We start from the raw sequence: 19,780 nt of genomic DNA on the forward strand, positions 1-19,780 counted from the left end.
AGTATGGCCTCAACACGCTTGTTGTGGCGACGTGCTTGGGGGAGCTCTCGTGGTAGCTGAGCATAAAGTAAATCAAGTGATGGGGAACACGGAAAGCAAACCTCCTAGAGAACTGTGCCTGCAAAACACAAAAAACATGTTATCATTTTTACAAACCTCCTGCAAAGATGTAAAATTCCTATAAATGTAAACAAAGGTGTTTACTAGTGTCAGAGAATGGCTGGATATATCATGTGTGTACATGTTTTATTAAAGAGGCTTTAATCTGAAAAATAAAAGTTCAATTAAGCAAAGAAACCACTTCCTCAGTGAAGGCAAGACGTGCAAGACAAGAAAACATATCTTTATCATGATAAAACCAATTGTTTTAAATTATTTGCCTCATTTGTGCCTGCTGGATACAGTGTATATAGGCATACAATCCACTTTTTATTTTATAGTGTTTTGATTTCTCCCTTCTGCGGTGTGTGCACATTCTATATCCCGAAAGGTGAATACATCCATGTCAGTTTTATGCATTCCTTATATTCATTGTCTGGATAGCCTCAGATCCATCTAACAACAGATTAATGTGCAGTCGATTTGTGCATTAAAATGTGAATGTCACTAGTCAACTGAGCTGACACGTATGCAGCTTGATGGCATGATTTAAACAGAAGAAAAATGTATCACAGAAGAGTCCCTGTCAGGTATTCTTTTGCGATTAATAGCTTACAACGATACATAAGAATGAGGCCTGGGGCTCAGTAATTTAGCATCATCCAGCGTTCCCTAGGCATTGATGAACAGCTGCCTGATGTTCTTTTGCATTTCAGGATCGAGTTTACATTCACCCGGTACAGAAATGGCACACAAGTGATGCAGGCCATCCGTAACATGAGCTACAAAGGAGGAAATACCAGGACAGGAGCCGGCTTGAGGTACACAGCTGATAACTTCTTTGGACCCACCACAATTCGAAGGGATGTGCCAAAGGTAACAATTTGCTTCTTCCCCATCACTTTCAGTTCCACCCAAGAGTCATTGATCCATCACATTTGGTCACATTAATACCCTCTGATCATGATGATAACATTTGGGCTTTCTTAGTGGCTGTGGAAAAAGGGGATGCGCGCTCTAGTCCTGGCTTCTTCGCTTGGCCAAACTGTTTGATCTTGGGTGCATTACAATACCTCCCCATCTCCCATTGTTTTTTTTTTCATTCCTTAGCCATAAGCTGAGACGCCTGCATGCTACCAGTACCCACCGCACCCATTGCCACCTATAATAAAACTCCTCTTTCACCTTAATGGAATTTGCTACAATTGACCAACTTAATATGAGTCAACCCGGTTTTCTTGGCGGATGCCTCTGTGGACCCTGCATCCAGGATGGTCAAATTTCTATTTTTAGCCTTTCGTAAAGCTGGGGTGGGCTTGGATGGATTGAGGGGGTTTAAGGCGTTATTTCACATAAGGGCTAACCAGCTTGGCACGGTGAAGAGATGTTCCTGTTTTACTTTCCTGGGTTGAATAAATGTGGCATCAGATTGTACAGAATGGGTCAATTTCATAATAATAATAATAATTTGGCATTTATATAGCGCTACGAACCCTCAGGTATCTGAGCGCTGCTTATTATTACCCACGGTGTGTGGTGCTCATTTATCGACCTCTGAAGGATGAAAGGCTGAGTTTGGCCCCGCCGGGAGTTAGCAGGCTCTGCACGGATGTCAAAGCAAGCGCTCTACTCGCTGTGCTACTTGACCAGCTGTGCCACTTGATCATGGCAGAAGGTAAATCCCAGATATTCAGGGCCAGGATGAAAATTGTTAAAGGAAACGGGGTGGTCAAGGTTATAGCGGGAAGGACTCATTCCCTGCTGAGAATATTTATTTATTTAATTGTTTTCTTACAATGCACCTAATACCATACCTGAGTTCGGTTTCTAAGCGCGGATCCGGGATTGAAACCTCTGTTGCTCTGTGTGGTCTTGCTTCCAAGAACAGGGCCCTGCCCCTGTTCTGTCCTCCACTCTACTATAGCTAATTTAATTGATGTGAATTACAGATAATTCCAAGAGGTGGGCTTCACCTCATGTCCCTATTCAAAATGTCCTAGGAGATTATCATGACCCCTCCCGTCTCCTCTAGCCGCTGTGCTCTTCATCTCTGTAGGAGTGGATGTGCTGTTCTTGACAGCCCTACCTCCCCTCGCAGTGAGGAGGGCTCTCACTGAGTTGATGTGAGGTCAAAAGCAGCTCTCAGCCAACGCCAAATGCATGCATTTTAAGAAACCCTGGGGCTCGTAGCTTAAGGGTACTCACGGCGGCCACTGTATGCTGTCCAACATTTCCATCAATCCCATGGTAAGTGTTGTGTAGTGCTTCCAACGCTGGAGCAGAAATGGGGATGCGTCTTTGCAGTGCCAGTGCGTTCTGTGCGCGACAGACCCTCTGCCCGCAGAGGTCCCCTATAGAATCGATGACATCTCTTTAGCCAACCAATACTAGGGTATATACCCGCTTATACCCTCAATGCTCAATGCAGACCAAATGGGATGGGGATCTAGATTGTTCATCGCCCCCAGGGGTTATTTCGTGAGGTAGAAGGGATTGTCCTCTGCACCCTCCTGGCCCATTCCTTTGCTGAGGGTCCTCCTGGCCAACACCCATGAGGAACAGCCTGGCATGAAAGATGCTCCTACACTAAGGATCCCCATCATTTGGCTTGTGAGGTGGGGTGCAGCCAGAGACTGGACTTAGGTCCTCGCCTTTGCATACCTGGGAGTCACACATGGACACCCCGGAAAGGGGTGGATACGGTTCCTGCTGTCACAGTGAGCACCCCAGATCGAACCGCCACCCCCAGCATTATTGGGGATTGGCCACAGGAGAGGGATACATGCTAATACCCAGTGCTCTATATAAGCAAGGCATGATCAAAAACAAAACTCCTCAGCACATGAAGGAGATAGGAGCTTAGCATGGCTTAGTGCAGATTCCAGGGTGTGGCAAGTGGCAACCAATCGGAATACGTGGGGGCTTCCATTAGAAGGAGGCGGGAAATGCTCATTTTGAAACTGAAATTCAGGAATAACCTTTTCTTTGATGGGCAGACCTGTTTAAGGCCATAGTTTGGCAAAAATGACCACAATTTGTGTGGAAATATACATATATTTTTTTCATCAACAGAAAATGATGTATCTTGTTTCTCGTTTAATATTTAATGTTTTTTGCTTTAAGACCTTGTTGTATTAGTGTCTCACTCGAGATTGTTCAATTAGTGTCACTATATTTTCATTGACTTCATATGTTTTTTCACTGACTTTTGCAATACAATACTTATTGAAACAAATGTTGTCCCCTTTTTTCTTCTTTTTTGAATACTCTCTTGATTGCTTCTAAAGTCGGACAGAGCCACGAAACTCGCTTTACAAGTGACATCAGTATATGAGACACTATACATCAAAAAATATTATTTTCAAAAATATTTTGACAAATTAATTAACCAGCAGTTTGGACCTTATTGTTAATGATATATTGTAGCCCCGCTCCACTGCTGACTTTGGGGCACTCCCCCTATTTTTTACTTTAAACATAGATGGGTTTCTAACAGCTGCTTTAGTTTGGAGATGTGAGTATGAAGGCCCAGGGGCATAAAAGGCTGGAGAGGATAGCTCAGGGGCATCAAGGCTACTCTTGGAAACAGTCAGTGCTAAATTGCATGGGTTTGATACCTGCTCCTGCCCTTAGAAGGAATTTCATTTAATATTTCTGAATGGGTTGGTTGGACAGTAAAAGAAAAACGTAAAATACTTTCATGTTTTACGCCTGCATGAGATTTTCATTCAGATGTAAAACCAATGGATTCCAATGGAATATGCCTCACAAATTAGCACCCGATAATGGGAAGGGCGGATTCCATGGGAATTCATTATATAACACCACCTGTATCTGCTGCCTGTCTTATATATCACTCAAAGCGATGTCACCTCGTTTAAGACTTCTGTTTATCTCTCTGCTGTGAGAGTCATGATAAATGCAAGCAGGCAACCCAACAGCACATACATTGACATCCTTTGCTAGATGAGCCGCTGAGTGATTTGCCCAGGATCACATCATGTTGGTGAAATCAGCCGGCAGGATACAAACGCCATAGTCTGTAACTTACCCACTAGAGCACACAATCTCCTGCTTAAACCTAATTACAAAATGCACCCTTGCCAATCTGTAGGTGCGTTTCCAGTCCTGGTTTTTTCTCTGCATTCTGGGACATGTAGTCCGAGTTTTAGAATCGGAAAAGTGGAACTACAAATTCCTGAATGCAAAAAAGAAAAAAAACAGACTGGATAAGCAGCTACAGATTGGAATGGCTCATGTTGGTAAGTATGACAATGTCTACATTACAAGTGAACACAGGGTCGTGGGGTTTACTTAAATGCTGTTTGGTTTGCTTTCCCTTCACTCTCTGTCAAACGGAGCCACTGGTGGACTGGAGTGAACCGGAGCAAGCTTTATTGAGGGAGTGACACATGCAAACTTTGTATCCACGGCACTTATCTGTGTGTTTGAGACATCCTGTCCAGAGCACACAGCCCAAGATCACCTCCCCACAACCATTCCTTTGGGGTGGAGAAACAAAACAGAAGGCGTCCGGTTGTGGCTGGGCCTGAGAGTCTTCATGCAATGACTGTCAATGTTGTGTTTGAAAGATTCATGGAATGCTGCCATGTTCTTCCTGAACCAAATGCAACACATGTGTTCTCCACTGGCTGATGATATCAAATCACCAATGACATAATGAGAGCAGTCAGCCCCGTGCAGTGCAGGTGGGCTGGGGGCTTTCACTGCAAGGATGGATTCACTCATACATTGAATTGTACATAGTGAGGAGGAGGACCAATAACTTGATTAAAGGTTATATCTTGGGGTAATATAAATTAAAGGGGGGCTGATTGTCCTCACAACATTTGCTTAAATGATATCTTGTGAATCCAAATAGAGAGTGATGTGGCCTGGAAATTGAGACTGGGCTGAAAATTAATGTCTCATAGGTGGGCCTTAAGTTTAGTTTTCCAAAAATAATGGTAAGACATGAGGGCGGCCACGGACACATGGCTGTTCGCTTTGGGCTGCCACCTACCAGATGGTCTGAACCACAAACAAGGCTGTGCCAGAGATCCATCCAGCCTGTCTGAAAGGCCTGCCGTCTCTGGAGCTCCTCCAAGGCACTGGACGCGGCGGGACAATTGTCCCTCAAGAATTGAAGAGATGCGGGCAGGGAAGAAGAAGCAGAAACACACATTCTGCTGTCACTCATCAGGGTAGTCGCCTCTCTCCCACACTTCAGGAAAGAACTAGAGCCCTTGCTCTTTAAGGAACACCTCGTTACCCTCACGATTGGAGTTACCGCTCCTTTTCTCCCCCACCTCCTCATCCTTTCTCAATGTATTCTTCCATTCCTTTTGTAGAGAGCTCCATCGCCTTCTAGCGACATTTACACTACATAAATACCATAAATACACATATGACACACGGGGTGATCCCATGAAGAGATTATCCTAAAGAGTAGGATTAACATTATTAGATGTGAAAAATAGAAAATCTTTAATGCATGTATTGGGCATTTAGACAAAGTTTAGCACAGGGGCAATGCGCTGGTCTTGGAAACAAGACCATACAGAGCAACAGAGGTTTGAATCCCGGATCTGCGCTTAGAAACCCAACTCAGGTATTAAGCGCGTAATAAAAAACAATTAAATAAAAAATGAAATGGTTGAATTGTCCAAGACTTAAGCTTTGTAGGCTGGGCCACGACAGCAGACCTTCCACCATATTGCAGAAAAATATTGTGTTATGGTTAATAAAAATTGATATAATTCATGTATTTGAGAAAACAGGAGAAATTTTACATTTGAGGTATTTAAATATAGCACGGACCTAGCTCCAAGAAACAGCAGAGCTCTTTATAGAGAGCATGAGCACTGCGCAAAGTGGCACTGTTTGTAGGACAGGAAGATGTATAAGGGTATGGTAAAACCAGATTACAGACCCAGCATTTTCAGGGAAGGAGGTGAGAACATATAGGGTGGACAGTAGTAGTTGTCACACTTCTAGGCACTAGAAAACAAACTGATTTTTCAAACTCAAAACATGTTTTGGGGGGTTTAGAAAACATGGTTTTAGTTTCAAAGGTCAGTCATTTATCCAGGAGACCAAGTCTCGCCCAGCACATCACGGTAGACTCAGAGTACCCACACGTCTACACTGGAGAAAAAGCGCAATTTGGTAGGGCTTGGAACAATCAAATATCGATGTCATCCTATACCCCACTCGGCCAATGATAATGTCTACTACAAAAGAATAACCTACCACTGTATTCCCTTCGATACATAGTTGGTGGCGTGAGCAAATTCTTGTTGACTTGAATCCCAAACATGCATCATCCAGTTGTTGGTTCTTAAAACGCATCTCGCAAGAGGACGCAGAGTTATGTTGAGTCAGCGGCAACTAATGAGACTTGGCTGGTGTCCATGGCATGTGGGATAGTGCACAAAGCATTTCCACATGGACCCAGCACAGGCCAGGAGGTCTGTGTTGAATGAAGCTGCACTTGACACTGTCTCTCTTTCCCGCTTTCTAGGTCGCCATTTTGATAACCGATGGCAAGTCGCAAGATGACGTGGATCCGCCTTCCCAGAAACTCAAGAGCCTGGGCATTAAAGTATTTGCAGTGGGTAAGGAGCCATCTTGGTGAAGTCAGATCCCAATCCCAATGAGTGACTTCCGAAGGTGGGTGCGGTGGCACGTCCCTGGGTCTCAGCCACAGCCCCTTTTCTATGTCTACACATGCTACTCGATATCATAGATATCATACAAACTTCCTACCAATAAGGACCGCTGCATCAGGCCAATCTGCAGTGTCCCTTTGCCTTCCTGATTTAACATAGTACACTCTGCTTCACCCACACTTCAGCCATGCATCAGCCTCAGATGTCCCCCGATAATCCTGCCGGACGTCAATGCCAGGTGTTGCCCACAGTTGCCCGAAACATTTCTTTATGTTGCTCTTCCTCGTCCCCAAGGTACAGCAACATTACGATGATCTCAGACATTGAGGAAACCCATGCAAAACGTGTGTGTGTGGCATTCCTACTCTTGCAGCATTTAATCTCCATGCCACAAATCTACACCAGAGTTCACAAGAGCAATTTGTATGTCGCAGTGGTTTGCATCATTCCGGTTAGTGCGGAATTCGTGAGTTTACACAGATGGTGCCTGGTTTTCCTGCATCGTAAAGAACCTGCCACGCTCCGTGTAAACTAAGGGGGCGATGAGGGCCACCATGTTTGCTCGGTTTGTTTATGTGTTTGCTAGGGTACCAGGCGGTGAATCCCTGATCTGTCACTGCTCTATGTGCAGACATATCAGCATGGGGGACTGGGAGAAAGTGCTTGAGCGAGCTGAGAGCATATCAGAGAAACTCTTTTATATAATATGTCTATCATCGTCAGAACTAGGCTGTAGGCCTCATATCAAGTCCTCTTGGTCTAAAAAAAGCACCGCCTCCCCTCCATTTATATATATCCTTTAGATGTCCTGTCCCCTTGTCCAGACAAGACCGAAATCAGTCCTTGGCAATCTTCTGATAATATTCCCTGAGTGGGCTTGCTGCCAGCTTGGTAGTACTCCCCAGTTCGCCTCTAGATGGCTGCAGCCTGCAGCTTTCCCGATGTGTTGGATCGCGACTCTCATGATCCACCATCATTGACCACGCTAGCTAGGGTTGATGGGTGATGTAGTTCACAGACCCTATGCAAGCCTCGTCTATCTGTTCCCTTCAGGACCTTGGTTCTACTCTTGGGGTAGTAGCCTTGGAAGCCTTTTCCAACTCTCACAGGGTCTCTGAGAATAAGGTCTGTCGTCAAGACCTCATCCAGGCCGCAATAAAACCAATATTGCCCATTTTCACTTCTGTCCAAATTTATCATGCAATATGGGTAAAAAATGTGAACATTTAGCTTCTCTTTAAGTACCACGGTGGTGATTTGTTGCAGTGCAAAAGTACATTACCGTATTACCGAGGGGCACATTTTTGTGAATGTTAGGTTGTTCTACATCTCTGCAAAAGTTCAAATCATATCACAGAAGTCCCGCATGGTTGAAACTTTTTCAAATTTGAGGGCAATCTGCAATCAAAGATGGCAGCACCCACTCCCTAAACATGTGTAAAAATAAAATGCGTGGAGAACAACAGATGTGTACAGACACGCGCACCACTGGAGAGCACAAACCCAGCCATGTTTACACTTTGTACATATTCCAGTATCAGTGTTTCCTGACAATACACCCAGCGCATCTGGGAATGTTTGAGGCGGTGGGCGAGGGGTGTAAACACCACTTCCTCAATATGCTGCTATTCATTTAAGTGATGTATGCTTTCTATATTGTACTGGAAAAAGATACATTTTGTTATGTTTGTGTGTTTCCTGTGAGGTCTCATCTCTATGGTCACAGGAAGCACACTGTCCATCTGCCTGCCTGGCAACAAGCCACCGACCTGATAAACGGGGAACCCCCCTAACTGGAGCTGGCTCTGGGGGTCTGCCAGGAGATGGGTTCACACCTCATCCTGTTAGAACACAGAAACATGACTCCATTACCCCAGCATGACTGCAATCCGAAGTATGCAGCCTCTTTCCAGATCTTTCACTAGCATGTATTAATTCAAGATGGCCGCCGCCTGGGACTAATGATGTCATTGACACTTTAAAGGCTGATGACAGAGCGGCCATTCCAGCTAACAGGATGATGCCAGTCCCTAGGGCAGTCTGTACTGTAATCCCAGAACCAAAATTAATACAGATCTACAGTAGACATCATTTTCGGTCCTCTCCCCAGAATCTCATTGGTGGTTTATGGTGCAATAGCTCAATGTTTAAACCATAGGTCTTCAAATCCGGTCCTCGAGAACCAAACGTACTCCATGTTTTCAGGCTGCCCAAACACAAAGGAAATCTGAATACAGTGAATCTTAAATGCAGGCATTTAAATAGTCAGTGATTATACTGAAAGTCTGGCGTGCTTGAGCTCACTAGGACTGGATTCAAGAGTTCTGCTGGAAGATCTGCAGGCCACAGATTGTAATCCTGGTTTGCCAATTCAGCTTTTCATCCTACCCGTGCAATTAAACGAGTACCTTTGAGTTAGGCAACAAACGCACACTTTTTACAGTACTGCAAAGTTGGAAGACTGTGAGTGGAAGCAAGTGCTTTATGCAAATGTGACCCAACATCCCGTTTGCTATCGCATATGTTCCTTGGTATGAGAATCACCATATGTAATAAAGGAGAGCATTTGCGAGACACCCCATTGAAAAAACATATTTAAGCCCAAGGTGAGCAGTAGCATATGGAAATGAGTCTTAAATTGCACCCAAAGAGAGCAATCCAGCTACATTTGCTAGAATGCATCTCAAGCTCACTGGGCCTTCGACTCAAAATGCACTTCGTCCATGTTGCGCACTAGCGGCAAAGCGTGCTGGTGATTGCCCGTGTTTCGATGCTCTGATGAGAGGGGGCAAGCAGTGCGGGCGTGAACATTCCACGTGGGAGCGGGGTCATAGCAGACTTACATGTTCCGGGATTTTATCCTCCGGATGCCGACAAGCTACAAAACAATGGGCCTCATTATGAGTTGGGCGGTATTCTAGTGGTAAATCCACCAGAAAAACACACAACGGAATTACCCTTACCTCCACTCAGCCCGGTGGAATTACTGCAGGATTACAAGTGGCAGTGGCAGAGCTAAGCCCCATTTTCTGAGAGCCCATTGGATTCTATGGGGCATTTTTGGCAGAATGTCTGCTCCCTGAATTACTGCTGCTGTAATCATGCCGGTTTTGCCAATTCACAGCGGAATGTGGGAATGTGGGCCTAATGCTGGAGGTAAATGCCCCACTCCAGGGCCATACTCGTAGTATGGTGGAGCATACCAGTCCATTACCGCCAGTTTTTTCCCACACCTCCATACTCGTAATGAGCCCCATTTAAAGGGAATGTGGCCCAGATGAATTAACCGTGGTTCTGAGATGTTATCTCACAAATGATCACCCGTCCCCCTTTGGTTATCATCATGCAGTCATGCCACAGTCATGTGAGAGAGTCACACTCTGGTTGATTGTGAGCCCAGCATTCTCAGTGCATTAACTGACAGCGAGAAGACCTTACCTAAGCAACTCAGCTTCCTATTGCTGTAACCATCACTAAGGCCTGTAACATGGTCTATTTCCTGAGGGAAAGAAAAATAGGTAGAGTGATAAGGAGCACCAAGGGACAAATAAAGAGGAACGGTGGAACAAGAAGATATATTCTCCTTTAAATAAGTGGAGGCTGAAGTGAAGGGCTACTGTTGACTCAACGCTGAAGCATTGCCCTTGTTCAGTATTCAATTCCAAAGTCAACAATTAGGGCAGGGGTCTGCTTCAAGATAAAAATTGATCATGTGGGATTTAGGTTCGCAGATTAAATGGATCCTGTGGGGTCCATGAATGCAGAGGACAGTGCTCATGTAGGATCCATACTTGCAGATGACAGGGTTCGTGTGGGATCCATGCTTGCAGATGACAGGGATGATGTGGGATCCATGCTTTCAGATGGCCATGATCATTGCAGAATAAAATTGAGTCCTAGCTTTTTTCCCCCCTCAGTAAAACAAGACTCGCCCCTACTTCCAATCGCCCGATTCCAGGTATGCCACAGTCAGTAGACCAGTGTCGGCGTGCATGCTCTTAACACACTAAAGCACAACCTTGAGCCAGGACAAAGCCACAGAACTCATTGGATCTCTATGTAAAGAGTTGGTGAGCCATAGGCAAACCGGGTTTGCATTTGATGTTCTTAATCTTGGTATTTCTGTGACCTAGATCTGCCTCTGGTGATCATGCAAGACTCCCGCATTAACTCAGGGTTAGAAATGGATGGGTCCATAAAGTCTCCCACAGGGTTCTGATCTCCTCGGCTTCCTCGGACTCATTCTTCTTCTCTCTCCTTCGCAGGAATTAAGAATGCTGACCGCCAAGAGCTCATCCGGGTGGCGTCCACACCCTCCGATGATTACTTCTTCTACGTCAACGACTTCAAAATCCTGGGGACGCTCCTGCCGCTGGTCTCTCGGAGGGTCTGTACAAGCACTGGTGGGATCCTCGTTACCGACGGCAGTAAGCACCCAATTTTTACAATTAATGCTGTACTTTGACACCCATTAAAAACGTATTCCTTATAATATTTGTTTTTTCATGCTGTCATTTTACTTTGCGGGTTGTGAGGCAAACTGTGCAGATTAATAGATTTTGTTGCAATCACATAATAAAATTACTCTGCAGTGTTTAAGATAACCTTCTGGGCCTTAAATGTGGGTGTATATTTTACTCATGTGTTGTGAATCTGGTCTGTGTGTAATGGTCATCAATGGAGGGCAAAGTGGTTTGCACCCTTAAGTGCTACAGTTTGTTAGCAGAGGAGGATCACCAGCTGCCCCCCTCCATTGGATGGTAAGGTTGAAAGGACAGCAAAGAATAGAGCATGATTTAGAACCCACCGTGGTCAAAGAGGTAGAGCAGACAGACAACAACACCCGGCCGTACCGATCTGCAGCTGCAAGAGGTGCCTTGTAGTCGAAAGATCAGTAAAGCTTGATCAGGAGCAAAGGATCAAGGAACACTGTCTGAAAATTGTCACGGTAGCTGAGAGGAATAAGGCTAGGACCAAGAACAGGGTCTAGAATTCTGACAGAGAGCAGGTGGTACCCTGAGGCAGCGCACCATATAGAATTGACTGCGACCCAAAAGACTTAGGGATCCAACAGCGGTCTCAAAAATCCAATGCATGAAGTTGGATGCGAAATCAAAGGGGGCACATCGGGCGAGGCCTAAGCACTCGATTGAGGGGCACAGGGGCAGAGAGACCAGAGGTAGCAGTTTTTTTTTTTAAGAGATCAATAGGAGAGGCGGGCTCATTCAGTTTGCTGGATCCACCCCTCCTTTTGTTTTTTAATCTGGGAGCAGACACCTGCAGTCAGCCCTTTCACCCCAGTACAAGAAAAACGTTCTGCCACAAATTGGCTCCCTAGCCTACCCCTAACTCTCCCACTACACATGTGGTCCTCTTTCCCCCTCCCCACTGCTACCCTGATGCAAAACCACCTCTTTTCCTCCTCCAAATATTATTTTGAGCACTTCTCGTTTTGGGCTTCCCTAGGGATTAACACAGGAATTGCTCGCATCGAGGAAAACAAATGGCGGATTTGCATTTCTGAAAAGCTTCACTGATGCAATGCACCTAGAGAGCTATATAAACGTTCTTCATCAAATTATTTCTGCTGCACATTTTAACCCAAACCCCAAAACAGGCCCATGTACACTTGTGGCCATATTGTTTCTTATTTGGTGGAAATCCGTCCAATGTTTTTCACGCTACGGGTGTTCAATATTGGCAGCTTTTTTTCTATGGAAATATGAATGGGAGTAGGCTTAAAACAGCTTTTTATTGTTTTCTTAATAATGTTTCAACTGTTTCACACATTTTCCCCATGATTTCAATTTTGGAGCGGCCCACCCAATACATGTTCTTTGGAAAATGTCATACACCAAAAATGTTATGGTGGGTTTTAAAAGTTTTGAAAAAAATCTTTGACCTGAAATGTGAAAGAAGGATAGTCCATTTGAGCCAAGTCACAAGGCTTACATTTGGGCTAATTTGCATATCTACAATGCCTTACTGATGTGGCTCAGAACTTGAGGTGAACTTCCAGTGATGGCTACTAGGTGCCGTGTGACTTGGTTACTATATATGGACTACCCTAGTATATAAATATTTCAGTTCGCTTGTACCGTGTTAGCCAAGAGTTGAATAGAATGTTGATGCACAAAATAAATCGAGTGGATACCTTATTTAGGCTAACAAAGTCATTTATTTTGCTTATTTGGAAGCTTTTATGGAATGTCTCCACTTCCTCAGACAGGGATAGAATTAAGCCTTTGACAAACAGCACATAACTACAGCTTACATAGCCCCTTGAAGGCACACCCCTAAACGCTCACACCAGAAAAAATACAAACCGCTAAGGGAAAAAGGCCATGAGATTCTAGCAAGGATAACAAGTATTAATTATACAAAAAATAGGAGTGCCAGAAAAGAACTATGCTGCCCAGGAACGTTCCGAGCAAAAAGGGTGCAAGCAAAAGCTTAAACGGGGACACAGCGTCATTTGTATACAGTAAAAACCTGCACGGCTGGTTGGTCCGACCCTATACATGGTCGGCCTATTCCATAGGGGATGCCAGGCCATTGGTCCCAGCCCCGTCCATCCCTCTTCGATCACGTGGGGTCAGCTGGGCTCATTGTCTCAAGGGAACCAAAGTCAAAAAGACAATTAGCTTCATTACACTAACAGTGCTAGTCTATCATTTTACAGGGCCGCTGGAATGATCATAGACTAGTACAGGGGGAGTCTCGAGGTCACTCTGACCCACACACATTTCACTCATCCCAATAGCGTCTTCTGGCTTTCAAGGCTTCCACCCTCGCCTTTGAACTATAATTTATCACTCCCCTTGCTCTCCAGTTCCACAGACCCCTTTCCCACTCAACACAGTCCCAACCCCTTCACTAACCTCATCCTCAACCATAAAAGATCTAAGATAGGTGACCATTCTCTTAGATCTTTTATGGTTGACTAGTTTATGGTCAGTGGCCATGGGGCAGCTGGTATCTCGGGAATTCAGGGGTCTTGGGACTCTGACAGTTGTAGGGGCTATAACTCGTAGTTGGCTGGGTGGGGGTCGGAGGCTTGCTCTGGCCTGTTTGTGATAACACGTGCAGCGAGGCACCTAGCACTGTCTCATGGGCTTGCATGATACATTCTTTCTCTGGATAAACGTATTGGTAACAGTTTTAGAACAAAGGAGGGTTTTTGTGGAAATTAGCAGTGTGGCCCTCTCTCTCTCATCAGCGTTTGGGCCTTTTCAGATTTCTTCACCAGGTTTGCGGCTTGTGACTACCACGCTGCCATGCAGGTCCTATGTTTCTGCGATAGCTATAAAATGACATCTGTTTATATGCCCGCACAAAGTCTAAACATCTCAAATGTGCATAATATTATGACTGTGCAGGGCCCCTTAGTACACCTTCCTGCATTCTGGCACATGCAGGTCTACAATTGGGACTCACCTAGGGGGGTGAGATGTGGTCATTCCCTTCCCAACACCGTCCTGAAAATACCCCATTATCTGCGCCCGTCTTTACTTGATTTGCAGTTTTACTCAGAGAGGCATGTATGGATATTCAATGCCTCAACACATTGCGATCTTCAATGTCTAAATGGCACATTGTGTTAAGTGGGGCAGGCGTCGGTGGAACTGGGAAGCAGGGAAAGAAAAAATAGCCCAACCTCTCAGAGTGCTCTCAGGAAGGAAGGAAAGGATGGGTTACTGGAGGGGATGGGACTGTGTTAAGTGGGGTGGGGGCGGTAGAACTGGAGAGCAAGGAAAGAAATAACAGCCCAACGTCTCAGAGTGCTCTCAGCAAGGCAGGAGTGGGTGAGTTAGGGTCAGTCATTGTATTTGCAGTCCAGTTAAACCTTGGTATGTCAGTACAGTGCCTTTACAAGATCAGTGGTAGCACAAACATCAACATATCAGGCTTGAGCCTCTAGAAGTCTGAAAAAGGGGATACAGAGCCAGTTATGTGTTAGGTTTGTGACTCATGGAGCCCAGTGTGGTAACTTTGTGTCAAACACCATATCAGGATTGTGATACATCACAATCATGGGGAAAGGGTGGGGTTCGACAAGAGGCAGGGGACCTGACAAGTCTCGGGGAAGCTTTTCAGCTGTGGCATTTTGTGGGCAGATGTGACTGGGTTTGAGGGAGTCTGACGGCGATTCATTGCCTCGAGAGGCAGGTGTGGCTGGTGCAGTGACATCTGAATGGCTTTGGAAAAAATGATGGAAAGGGTCAGGTCTGAATGTAGTGACTCATGAAGCTGCGATGTTTGTTCATGTCCCCTGCCAGTGGATTGTAAATGTGACGCATTTGAATTCATAGGTTTTCCTGGTTTTGTCAGTCCAGAAATTACGCAGCACTACAACAATTTCGAGATCTTCAAGGTTATGAATTGCTTCTGAAAAATGCTCACCAATTGCACTCTCGTTGGTGTATCGCTTGACACTCTGACGATGGCGGTGCTTGCGTTTATGTAGAAGTTGGCTCGTTTCTCTAACACAATAGTCTAATGCACACAATCAAGTAAACAATATTGCTGGATGCAGATGTATAATGCCCCATAATTGTGTAGCCCTGCCCCATGTGGGGTATCTTGATTGTGTCGAAAATGTTGTTAGGCGGGCTGGCTAGGCATCTTTGGTTTCTGCAAGACGCAGTGCCATAACCTGTGCAATTTGTGTGTAATTTGCTTCTGACCATCATTCCCTTCAGATTGGCTGATTGTCTGAAAGCAAACAGGGGCATCTCAGAAGAAACGTCTCTCAAACGTTCATCCTGTTTCAGGATGGGCTGGAGTTCCTTAGCAATCTTGTGGAGGGCTTCCAACTCAGGATTGTGACTACCAGTGGCCCCCGTGTTTGTGTCTCTTTCGGTCTGTGTTCCAAGAGGTTGCCCTGTTGCCCTGTGACTTCTGTGGTTGTATCCACGGTTTATGAAGTCTGATCTCAAAGTTTGCATGTTTATATCCCGGTCCCTTGTGTCTGAGTATATTCAATTGTATCTTAATGCTCGGCTGAATATTGTAGCATGTGTTGCGTTCACTAGGTGGTAGTTGTCACTCTTCAAGTAGCTGGCACGGCCGGTTGGTTTGCGACATACTTTGGTCTGCAGCTGGGTATTTTAAATTGTTACGGTGGTGTCGAGGAAATATACTTTTTCAGGAGTGTGGGCGAGCTTGATGTTGATGATTGCGTGGAATTCATGATATCTTCTGTGGAAGTTTAGGAGATCCTGTTCCCTAGCAGTACAAATCAGGACAATATCATTGATTATCTCATAGGTCTGCAGTAACAGGTGCCAAGGAAATCCATCTATAATTGTGCTATGAGTAAACGTGCATAATACAGCACCATTCGAGTGCATACGTCCGTCCGCATCATTTGGAGATAAGTATCAGTACCAACTATACATGTATATAGTTGCAGAACTGGTGCGCGAGCACCCTGCTAGTGCACTCCACCGCCTCCTCCAGTAACGATGCATTAATCAGCGATCAAAACCGTGCAGTACACAAATGCTTTAATAAATCCCCAGTCCAGAGTGATAAAAACAGCACAATATTTCACGTTTCTCCACAAACGTGTGACTTGTTCACATACAAAAATCCTGCGGGCTCTTTGTGTTTTCATACCAACTCTATGGTTACACCCAAAGTCATGGAAGTCCATCATTAGTGTCCATGGTTGTTGCCACATCATAGCAGGGCAGCAATCTTTGCACTTTGCACTGTTATGTTGCATGTATAGTGTCAATAAATATATATATTTACTAAAAAAAAAACTTTGTTAAAGGGACGTTATGGTTAAGTTGCCCTATTAAAAACGTATTCCATTCTGTACAAAAAATGTGTAAAAAGGACTTTATGATTACAAGTAAAATCTAAAAACCCCTGAAATTCGGCAGTTATGGTAGGCTAAGCACCAATTTTTCCCATCAGTACTCTGCACTGGTAAACTAAGTCCCCAACCCTGCCACCACCCCTGTGCACTGCTAACACTAACACCCAGACCATGAAAGATGTCATCTCAAATGTCAATGATGACATCAATGACAACATCACTTCTTTAGCCACTGTCTTTTCCTTCCCTGCCATACATATATATATGTGCATTCAGTGAAAACATTTCACTAAAGGAATGTTATACTTCACAGTGCAACCAAACACCACTGCACATTCCCCCATTATAGTAAGCTAAGCAACCATAACTCGCACCATCTACGTGCATTGCTAAGACTAACACCCAGGACATCAAAGATGACATCACAAATATCATTGATGACATCACTGATGACATCACATGTGAAAGTAATATTCCTAAAAAGTCATTTTGCAACAATATATAAGCAGTCAATAATGAGAATCGTTACTCCTGACCACGGGTAAACACGCTGTGTTGACGAATCCGTGCAGGTGGCTGCCTCAGATTCCAAAACATAGGACGCCAGTCTAACCGCCCTACTTTTGGTGGTGGCTTCTTACATAGATGCATTAACGGCTTGTTGTACGTTGCCTGCCAAGTTTCAATGTACGGGAGGATATTGGTAACAAGAATAAAGCACTGTTTCACTTTGTACCTCCACATATAACTAATGTTTACCTTTCGACACAGTGTTTCATGAAGGTATGTTTGCGGGAATTTCGGCGTTGAACACAAAAACTAAATGACCATGACGGCCGTATCAAAAGAATGCTACACACTTGACACTGAGGCAGAACCAATCGGTGAAAGCGATTCATCTTGATGTACAGCATGCCATAGATTAGCCAATAGAAATCTGCTCCACTGAGCAAACAGGGAAGTGGGACCGCGGAGCAGACATAGATATCACTACTTTTTAAACTTCTACTTTTTGATCGTTTTAAAGGAAAGTACATTATGATTTCTCACAAAATTTACAAAAGCACGCTTTGGGGAACACGCCCCTGCTGCAAAATTGAGGACAATCTGTCCAGTGGTTTGCCCTGTAGCCGAGCGCAATGTTGTTGCCCCATTCAGTATATGGGAAAAAATAAGTTTTGGGACCCCCCCTATAACTTTGCCCCCCCTGGACGAATCCTTACCAAACTTTGGGGAAGAATTCAGAGTGGCATATACTTTTTTTGCAAACTTTGGTAATGATTCGTCCAAGGGGAACCGAGTTATAAGCCGCCCAAAAAGTGCTCTTCCTATGGAAACAGCAACTTAACCATAACTACATGGCCACTACCGTGGCCATGTGATATATATATATATATATATATATCAAAATAAAAGAACAAGAACCGCTTTCTGGACGGCACTCTCCTCAATGAAAAAATCACCCAGAAACGTTTAAAAAAAGGATCTCCATAAAACGTCCTTTATTCAACAGGTACAGTGGACAAGTTGCTCAGGAGAGAACAAAACAACTACGCGTTTCACCCTAACGGGCTTCGTCTGGTTGTAAACATAAATGACAGGCTTCTCTTTTTAAACACTTTTACATACAAGAAAAAGTCCTTCTTTGCTTTTCATTGGCTAAACCTCTCATTCCCAGTACATGTTTCTGTGAGTGACATCTTGGAACGGTTAAACCATGTATTCACAAATACTGATAGAGCCAAATACTTTCTATGTTTTACATGAAATGTATGGTTTTAGAAATGTAACACATATTGACAAAGATACTGATAGTACAGTCATATTTCCCAACGTGTAAATCTTGATTGTATATTCTTATTTACATTTCTACATCAAGCATTGCACTTCCTGGATTATTAACAGTAACCCATGTTTTTAAAGAGGTTTCTCACATCATGCCCATATTGCACTTTCCATTTCGCTTAAGTGCCTAGTGCTTTCAATAAAGTGCATTATGCATTGTAATGGTAAGTATTTCCACTTTTCCAAAGTGTCTAAAGCTTTGAATACGGTGCATAGTGCACAGAGGAAATACTAGCATAACAATAAATATGTCTAATCTTGCTGGTATAGCAAATGACATGTTATGCACTTGTGAAATTTCAAACTTTAGCCATTACCTAAGGAAATGTCTTTCCTATGTCATTGCCATAATGCATTTTCCAGATTACCAAAGTGCCAAGTGCTTTTAACAAAGTGCATTGTGTGTTATAGCTGCCGGGATTCCCATATTTCCAAAGTATCTAGTGCTTTGAATAAAGTGCATAGTGCACAATGGCAATAATCATGCTAATATGGCAACAAACATACCTAATCGTTTCAAGGAATGTAACAATCATTTCTAACTCTTTGTATAAAGTGTAATGTGCATTATGGCAACAGATATTCCACAGCATCCAAAGTATCTAAGGCCCTGGATAAAGTGCATTACGCATAATAGCAGCAAATGTTCCACATTTCCAAAGTGACTAGTACTACAGATAAAGTGCAGTATATATATGTTATGGTGGGTTTTAAAAGGCTGGAAAAACCCTTTCACCCTTTCACCTGAAATATGAAAGTAGGATAGTCCATTTGAGCCAAGTTACACAATGTGTGACTTGGCTCAAATGGGCATCTTCCATGTGGCCGGTCAGATGTATGCAACACCATGTTATGCTCCATGTGGCCGGTCAGGTATATGCACCACCATGTTATGCTCCATGTGGCGGATCAAGTATATGCACCACCATGTTATGCTCCATGTGGCGGATCAAGTATATGCACCACCATGTTATCCTCCATGTGGCGGATCAAGTATATGCACCACCATGTTATCCTCCATGTGGCCGGTCAGGTATATGCACCACCATGTTATCCTCCATGTGGCCGGTCAGGTATATGCACCACCATGTTATCCTCCATGTGGCCGGTCAGGTATATGCACCACCATGTTATCCTCCATGTGGCCGGTCAGGTATATGCACCACCATGTTTGCCTCCATGTGACGGGTCAGGTATATGCTCCTCCTTGTTTCGGGGGCAGGTGTATGCATATTGTCACTCCATTTGAGAAAGCCAAGACTTGGGGCAATCACCCCTCTTGTATTTTATTCTGGGGTCCATACACAGAGCCCTTCCCAAGAAGACACATGAAACA

At 44.3% G+C, this 19,780-nt stretch overlaps 1 protein-coding gene across 1 annotated transcript in view; it reads left to right on the forward strand.

The window, feature by feature from the left end:
* Nucleotides 1–19,780, forward strand: part of COL7A1 (collagen type VII alpha 1 chain) — a 782,081-nt gene that overhangs the window by 139,224 nt on the left and 623,077 nt on the right. Inside the window, exons 4-6 of the mRNA XM_069646196.1 lie at nt 816–975; nt 6,623–6,716; nt 11,036–11,197. Of these exons, the coding sequence (XP_069502297.1) occupies nt 816–975; nt 6,623–6,716; nt 11,036–11,197 (416 nt within the window). The remainder of the gene's footprint in view (nt 1–815; nt 976–6,622; nt 6,717–11,035; nt 11,198–19,780) is intronic.

This window comes from Ambystoma mexicanum, chromosome 2p, assembly GCF_040938575.1.
Source record: "Ambystoma mexicanum isolate Mex_15411 chromosome 2p, UKY_AmexF1_1, whole genome shotgun sequence".
NCBI lineage: Eukaryota > Metazoa > Chordata > Amphibia > Caudata > Ambystomatidae > Ambystoma > Ambystoma mexicanum.